Source organism: Coffea arabica, chromosome 7e (assembly GCF_036785885.1).
Source record: "Coffea arabica cultivar ET-39 chromosome 7e, Coffea Arabica ET-39 HiFi, whole genome shotgun sequence".
NCBI classification, from domain to species: domain Eukaryota; kingdom Viridiplantae; phylum Streptophyta; class Magnoliopsida; order Gentianales; family Rubiaceae; genus Coffea; species Coffea arabica.
Genome location: NC_092323.1, coordinates 45,697,899 through 45,706,848, shown reverse-complemented (window position 1 = coordinate 45,706,848; position 8,950 = coordinate 45,697,899). Strand labels below are relative to the sequence as shown.

Below are 8,950 nucleotides of genomic sequence, written 5' to 3'. Positions count from 1 at the left end.
CTGCTTACCCTGTTGACATGGCTAATGGGTGAAGTTGCTGAGTAGCAGAAGCTTCTTGAAATTGTTTATTCTGGCCTTTTATCGAAGTGAGATCATCATCATTTATACATTTCTCTTTTCTCAAATTTGTAATTTCTGATTCCTATTCCTTAGCTAATCTCATACCCCTAAATTTGGTTCTAAAGACTATCAGTCCTAATTATAGCTAATGGGATTAAACAAAAGGTTTCTATTGATTTGAGAAGTAATGAATCAGATGGTCATCATGTAATCATAAGCATTCTAGCTCTAAACAATTCAAATGATGAACCCAACAATTGAAAAGAATGGCATAAAGATATTTTTAGTGTTATTTAAACTCTACCAATTTGAGGATTCTTTTTCTATAAGAAAACAGAGATGAGGAAAAAAAATTCTCTGTCCAATCTCTAAAAGCATACATTGGATTGTGGAGAACAACAGCAATAGCAGTCATTAGATCCAATAAACCAACTGCAGCATATCGACGACATAAGAAGTGAGAGACATTTGGCATAAAGCTTCCCCTATTGACTCACAATCCTCAGCCATTATATGCTTACATTGATTTGAGCAAGCAACTGGCTCACCAAGAAGTTTTCACCAGTGACAGTTGGAGATAGTCACCAGGCAAAAAAGGAATAAACGACCCTGATTGGACAATTTATAAAGCACCAATTCATAAAAGCCAGTAAGTATGGTATAAGAAATTACAACGTGATAGTATTAACACCAGTATATGCATTGCAGGAAAGAAAATACATGGAAAGCAGTGATCAACTTGATCAATAAACTAGTAATACTTTATAACTCGACTTGCAACCACAAAAGATCAAAGCATTCAAAAGAACTTATAAAACCTGAAGTGACAGAATTGGAACTAAATTGTTTCCACAGCTAGACTAAAAATCATCGATTATAAATTTCAGGATTAATACAGCCTGAAACTCAAAAGACTATACCTTAATACTAAAAAAGTAACCAACCGGCCACTAATTTGTCTTTACTTCTTTTTCGTCGTGGCTTCCAACACCATACTAGTTTGCTCTTTCATCAATTCCAAGCTCTTAAAGAAATACTCCGCATGTAATGTCTTCCACTTTCGCTCCAATTCCTTCGCTTTGTCATCACCAATCAAATGCATATTCTCTTTCAATAAACTAAGTTCATCAGCAGTTTTACCTCCAAATTTTATTACCCCTCTGGAATCTACTTCAAATGACTGGTTTAGAAGAGGATAATTCAACTCAAAATCACTAGCACCAGATCTACCACTCGAAATCTGTCTTGAAAGGTTCAATGTTTGTACCTCAGCCTTAGAAATACTAGTGTCCTTCCCAACTTTCTCAAATTTCTTCAAATTGTTGAAATATTTCATCTTCAAACGCCTCACCTTCTCATATACCTGACTTTTGGAATATCTAAATTGAAACTCCTGTTCAAAAAACTGATGAAAAGCTGCTGGATTAGCATCAGCATCAACCCCTTTCTTAGTTTTAAACTCGATCATGCACTGGAGAAGTTGAGTCACCTGTTCATCAATCCAAACCATGCCTGTAGTAGCGGCTGAAACTGATGAAGGCTTATCCATTACCACTTTGAGAAGTAGAATGAACACTCTATTGTGAAATCAGTGTAATTTATATTCACGATAAATTAATCTAAAGTCCACTTAATTTCCTAATCTGGCGATTAGTTTTCAGATATAAGCTCCACAAATCTTAAACTCTAGCAATAAAGTATGCTAACAACTACCTAATTCGTCTAGAAGATAACAAGGACTTCAATATGATCATCAAGCTCCAGAAGCACTAGTTTTTTTTTTCCTTTCATTTCCAATAACAATAATAACAGGCAAAGAAATAGGAAAAAAATAAGAAAAGCAGAGCTATTAACATTTGCATGAAAAGTTGAGAGCAATTAATTGGCCATTTTTATTTTGAAGACTCATCGTTGACAGTGAAGTAACAGCACTTCCAAAACAATAAATTTGGGAGTGGAATCAGCGGATTCACATTTACTTGGGAATAGAATCAGGTTGGGAGGATTTTAGACGGACCTTAATTGAGTAGTAATTCTGCTTCTTCGGCTGCTTTTGTCAGCTAATGGGAATTTCTAATGCTTTGTTTCAAAGATTTTGAAGTAATGAGTTTTGAAAATTGCAGGGTTTTGTCAAGGATTAAGCTCCTAATTCCATCTTCATTTACCTGATTTGATATTCACTAATATTACTTTATTGTAAACATGAATTTTGTTCATATACATTATCTTAATAGTACATGAATACAATCATATCTGTAAACGTACATTAGTTTCTCAAAACAAAATATATAATAACAATACTAATTGTACCAAGTTTCAACCATATTTGTTCAGTTCCTAAGCAATGGCGGGTTCATTTGGATATAGCTTCCCTAAACAATGGGTAATTTTTACTCAAAAAAAAAAAGTATACCTTACTTCTATAGTGTGGATTTCTGCTCAACTGATTTTCAAGATCTGATTTTAGATTTTGATTTTAAAAAATCTATTTTGTAGTGTTCTCAAAGAGTTTTCATATCTTAATTTTTTATTTATTGAGCCTAAAAAAACTGAAAACAAGAAACATTGATTTTGGTGCTTTTTTTTTTGCTTCTTGGATAATTTTGTCATATCATAGCATTGACTTTGAATTTGAACCAGTTGGATAGTAGAAAGATCTCATGGTGTTGACATGTATACATATTCATTAAGGCGCTCATGATTAATCTGATCTATTGGATTTTTACAGTGTAATCTTTGTTATTTTCTAGATTTATTAAATCTAGTAATTTTTCAGATTAGCTGTATGAGGAACATGTCCAATGTATTTTCTATCATTGGTGAAGATTTCATGAAATGAAATTTTAAATTTTATCCAAAAAAGGTTCAAATAATCAGGTAATATTCCAACACAACCTTGGCTTAGGCATGTTCTGCTTTGCTTTAGATTTCACATAAACTAGTTATAGAAAGTAATTGTAGAGAATAATTAGAATAAATAAAAACTGCTCTTTGGTACATTATTGATTTTAGCTTTTTGACTATCAAAAGATCTATAATCATATGTAATACTCATTATAGTGAAATGTATGTCTTATCCATTTTAAAAAACACCATAATTGATTTTTGTCTTTTAGCTGAGTTCAGTTACGCTCAAACTCAAATTTGAACTCGATCTCCAATTTTATATTTAGGTGGTTGATTGAGTTCAAGTAAGAAAAATTAGAGTTGATGTTGACTTTATCACACTAAGACTCATTTGACTCCACTAAATTTGTAGAGCTAATATATACTAAAGCCACTGTTCTTTTTCTCTGTTTTGTTTTTTGGGCCCTTTCAATCTTGTGTTCGTTATATATCTTTAAGAGAACCTATTTGATTTGTAAATAAATAGTGATAACCAAATCCACAATTTAAAAGGTTAAGGACTAAAAGTGCATTAAAAATCTGGACTTTGGACTCAGGTGCCTTCCTCCTTTACAAATGCATACACAGCCAGCAACCATAGGGCTCAGCTGGCAACTTACTTCACCTTTCTCCCTGATGGGATGAACCAAAACTTTTGAATCAGATTGAATTAATACATTTACAAACTTTCGAGACATTGCAATTCTTAGCCCAATCCTTAAAGCACATAATTCCGCTTCCAAATTTGAAAAAACGCTACAATGATCCCTGAATACTCCTTCTATGCCAGCCTTCTAATTTGGAAGACACTCGTCCGAATGAACAAACTAACTAACTAACTAATTGCTTCTGATAACTCTCGAGTAGCAGTAACTGAATTGCCCGGTTGAAAGGAAGGAAACAATGATCAATGACAGCAGCTAACTTGCAACAATTAGCACCAGAAAAGCATTTGGACAACTAGAAAATGAAAAAATCCTATGGGAATAGGAAACATAAGAAAGATAACAGGATATCGATTAACCTCATTATCGTAAATCTGTCACACTGAAGAAATCTTCTGCCTCTGATAAATCTTAATGGAGGCATTTAATTGTGGGCTCTATAACAACAAAAAAGCCTCATCCTGCATTAGTAAGGAGGCATTTAACTCATCAAACGTGTGAACCCTGATCATACCTAATTAGCTTTATCATTGAAGTAAACTTCCTTACTTGTTCATCAGAATTTAGGAAGCTTATTTTCCTCAGTTGTAGCTTCAGATCACAATAAGTGTCAAGATGAGATAAATAAACTACACAATTACCTGACCTCTTGATATCACCACAAGGGAGCTTCCATCAGCAGCGCCAGCGAAAGCTGATACGATAGTTCATTTTCTAGTGATTCACTCCTATCACACCAGCATTCCAGAAGTTAGTGGCCCACAGAAGTTCTGGAATGAGGTCTGCAACCTTAATTTAATCAAGAACATTGGCAGAATTTACCTCATGCAAGAAAAACTCTGCCAGGTTATAAACTTGACCTGTAAATGCAGTTCCAGCATTCATAATCAAAGTCAATGAGTTGGAATAAGATGTCACAACACTAATAACGAACCAGCTTCGCACTCCCTATCAACTAGTAGAGCTAGCTTGGAATCCATTACATTAATCTGGCATCAACATGCAATAGGCATCAAATTAGACTAATTAAAATTTTTGAAGCAACTTTAAGAATCTTCAGAGTATCTCCTTGAATCAGAAACTTTTCATGCAAGAAAGCTCTGGAACTGGCATTGAGAACAGGCCACAAAAACCATGGCATAGACAAAGCAAAAAAATTGACATATTACTAATATGCCATTGGAAAAAACTAGAGTGCAATCTTATAGGTATCAGAAACAGGGTGAGCTTTGATACTGTTGTAGGCATAATATGATGTTCTATTGGAACACAAGCTACATTTATGGCTGCAACAAGGCCAGGCATGTTAGATGTGATGTCAACAAGGGTTAGAGCTGGTAAAAGATTCAAACTAAGAGGAATGCTATATCAATATCAGTTCACAGCCCACATCAAAAACTGTCCTTGGGCTGTGATAGAGCGCCATACAATTATTCAAACTTGAGAGACAATTTCTGATAGTACCAGGAATCTAATGACAAAGGAAGATTATGAGGATTATCAAGTTTCTTCAGCTACAATGCAAGCCAGAGGGAGATGCTTTTTAGCAGCCTCCATCTCCTGGTTATAATCTACTAAAGTTAAGCTTTTATAGTTTTTAGTATGACATTTGAAATTCTTTTTACAAACTCCTTTCAAATGAAGATATATGTATGAATACATCAAAACAAGGTTCAGAAGATACACTGTCAAGATACCTACAGTTTTTTTTTATTTTATTCTTGCGGACCTCCATACATCAAGCGAAATAGGCCCCAAAAGACCCATGACCTATAAAAACGTGATCAATTATCAAAGATTCATAGATGCGCGAGAAGACAACAGCATTTGATACATCCCACATTGTGGAGTAGAAGTAAAGTACATACATCCGTTCAGCACTTCCAATCTTACAATTATGAAGTAGTTTCCTTGTATTCCTTTATAGTGTACAGTAGGCACAGCACGTGTACCTCCTCCACCTCCAAGGGAGCTGTTCAGCGAGAAACGAGATTCACTTCAGTTCTTTAGTAAAAAAGATACCAGGTAAGGAAATGGAAACAAGAGTCATAAACCTGCCACTCTGTTGGATAATCATCTTTGATAAGACCCACCAGTTTATATTTGTGCTAAATTTCGGGGCAACCAGAAATTCATCTAGCAAGATTAATAGACATGAAATTCTTTTCTTTTCTTCAGATAGAACCAATGTTATTATTCATACAATTGTTGTTTCTTTTCCAAATTCCAATATAAATAGTTGAGAAGAGACAATATGAATGCTCTTGGTCAACCAAAAAATAGAAAATACCTCCACAGGTCCCTATTGACTGCAATATATCAACGACAAAAGAAGTGAGAGACATTTGGCATAAAGCTTCCCCTATTGACTCGCAATCCTCAACCATGATATGCTTACATTGATTTAAGCAAGCAACTGGCACACCAAGAAGTTTTCACCAGTGACAGTTGGAGATAGTCACCAGGCAATAAAGGAATAAACAAACCTAATTGGACAATTTATAAAGCACCAATTCATAAAAGCCAGTAAGTACAGTATAAGAAATTACAGAGTGATAGTACTAACACCGGTAGATACATTGCAGAAAAGAAAATAAATGGAAAGGAGTGATCAACTTGATCACGAAACTAGTACTTTATAACTGGACTTGCAACCAGAAAGCATCAAAGCATTCAAAAGAACTTATAAAACCTGAAGTGACAGAATTGGAACTAAATTGTTTCCACAGCTAGACTAAAAATCATGGATAATAAATTTCAGGATTAATGCAACCAGAAACTCAAAATACTATACCTTAATACCAAAAAAGGAACCAACTAGCCACTAATTGGTATTTACTTCTTTCTCATCGTGGCTTCCAACACCAGACCAGTTTGCTCTTTCATCAATTCCAAGCTCTTAAAGAAAAACACTGCATGCAATGTCTATCACTTTTGCTCCAACTCCTTTGCTTTGTCATCACCAATCGAGTGCATGTCCTCTTTCAAGAAGCTAAGTTCATCAGCAGTTTTACCTCCAAATTTCATTACGCTTCTGGAATCTACTTCAAATGACTGGCTTAAAAGAGGATAATTCGACTCAAAATCACCAGCACCAGCTCTACCACCTGAAATCTGTCTTGAAAGGTTCAATGTTTGGAGCTCAGCCTTGAAAATACCAATGTCCTTCCAAACTTTCTTAAATTTCTTCAAATTATTGCAATATTTCATTTTCAAACGCCTCACCTTCTCATATACCCGACTTTTGGAATATCCAAATTGAAACTCCTATTCGAAAAACTGATGAAAAGCCGTCCGATCAGCATCAGCATTAACCCCTTTCTTAGCCTTAAACGCGATCATGCACCGGAGAAGTTTAGTCACCTGCTCATCACTCCAAGTCATGCCTGTAGTAGCGGCTGAAACTGAAGAAGGCTTATCCGTCTGTGATTCGTCAGTAGTAAATTTAGCCTTCTTGTTGGCTGAAGGGCATTTTGAGGTGCGTTTTGAGTGTTTGAAAGTGGGCTTGGCAGGACTATTATTATGCTCGGTTGTGAAGAATGATGCAGAAGGAGAATGTGGACAATTTTCTGATTCGTCATCCTCTTCTCCTTTCTCTTCATGTTGCTTTTCTTCTTCTCCAGCATCTGAAGAGTATTCAGGTGGAGGGACGGTTGGTTTTTGAGCATTGAACACTCTGTTGACTTGGAATTGCAGTTTAACATGAGGAGCTTTTTGCTTGTGTTTTCCAACTTCAGATTCTTTGAAATCTTCTCGTGATTGATCTGATAATTCTTCTTCATCATGTGATTATGGGAAAGGCGGAGGATGATCAGATATTGGGTTATAGGATGCCATGGTTTGAGCTTTGAAAATAGGGAGAGGTAGATGAATGGTCTTTTGTTGTTGGTTTATTAGTGGCTGTTCAAGAATGGTCTCTGGTTAAGGGGGAAATGCAGAGCCCATGCGTGCGAATTAAAAGAAAACTTTACAAAGAAAAATAAATGGTAAAACTGTTGTTATGAGTCAATGCAGCTACACTCTACCTACACTCCATATCGACTTGTGTAATTTTTGTATTTCTGCGGCCTTAATATAGTAGGCGTATTTTTTATGAGAATATCTGTGGACTTGGGTTTCCAATCGCCTTTAATCTAGCGTCTCTTTTACTGTAGTTCATAATTGTTCTTTTACCCTATCTTCCGCATTGATTTTACTTTAAAAATTGTATAATACAGTCGAGCAAATCTACTTGAATTCTTTCTGCTATCCTTTTTTAAGGTATATTACTCATTTGAAAAATTAATCTCGGTCGTGATTCTTTTTCTTCAATCTACAAATTCCTTCAATTTTTTTGGATTTAAAAGTAACTCAGGGTATCGGTATGCATAATGTGTGACAGCCCCACCTCCCCCTAGGGCGTATCCAAGGGTTTGGCGGACTGCCTGCCCAACTCTCGCCAGGATTCAGCCACAATTCATGAAAACTTACAAATAAAAATCCTCAATAAAAAAATGATAGTTATTACAACCTTAACATATACACTCATGATCATCCAACATCCATACGACCTATAAATACAACCAAAGAATCAGACTTACAAAAATCAAACCAAACAAACTGGTTAGATATCTATGAAGTGCACGTTCGAACAACTAACAATCTTAGAAGAAATCGAGACTTTCCTCAATTCAACCTCTCATGTTCTTATCCCTGTAAGGAAAACAAATGGTGTGGAATGAGTTAAAAGCCCAGTGAGGTTCCAAATAAACAAACAGGTAAAATACGAGATAAGATAGCATATTCAGACATCAAGAAACAAGTCAAATTCAAATAGATCACGACCCAATATATAATTAAGCAATTAACCAGATAAATCATGCAACAGGGTACAGAAAACAAACACATTCAGGGCAAAGGATATAGGTTGCTCTCAAAAACAAATTCCACAGTAGCTTAATCAAGGTCCGTTGACTCTCCGTCAACCACGAAAGTCTAACGTCCGTAGATCTCCACTTTACACCAATTTCTTCCACCGATCAACCCCCTACCGGGTCCGAACGTCTAAGAAGTATCCAAGGTTCGTCGATCTCCTCGACCAAGCCCTTGCTGAATCGATTCAACCAACTAACTCTAAGTTGGATTATAGTCCCAGATATTCAGTAATTCAAGATATGACTTATAACCCCAACTATTCAGATAATCAAGATTGGAGTTGTTGGCCATTATACAACACTCACACAGTAAAGTTTGGAGACGTTAGTTGTCACTTAACGCTCCGTATTCAGAAATAAGCAGTGGTGGTAATATTCGAGCATACCAATTAATCGAGAAGATAACACTCCATTCGACAAAACAGG

At 35.6% G+C, this 8,950-nt stretch overlaps 1 protein-coding gene across 1 annotated transcript; it reads right to left on the bottom strand.

The window, feature by feature from the left end:
* Window positions 1-1,021: 1,021 nt before the first annotated feature.
* Window positions 1,022-1,609, bottom strand: LOC140011400 (STOREKEEPER protein-like). The gene has a single exon (XM_072060195.1). It carries the CDS (start codon window positions 1,607-1,609, stop codon window positions 1,022-1,024), a length of 588 nt encoding a protein of 195 aa, XP_071916296.1.
* Window positions 1,610-8,950: the final 7,341 nt, after the last annotated feature.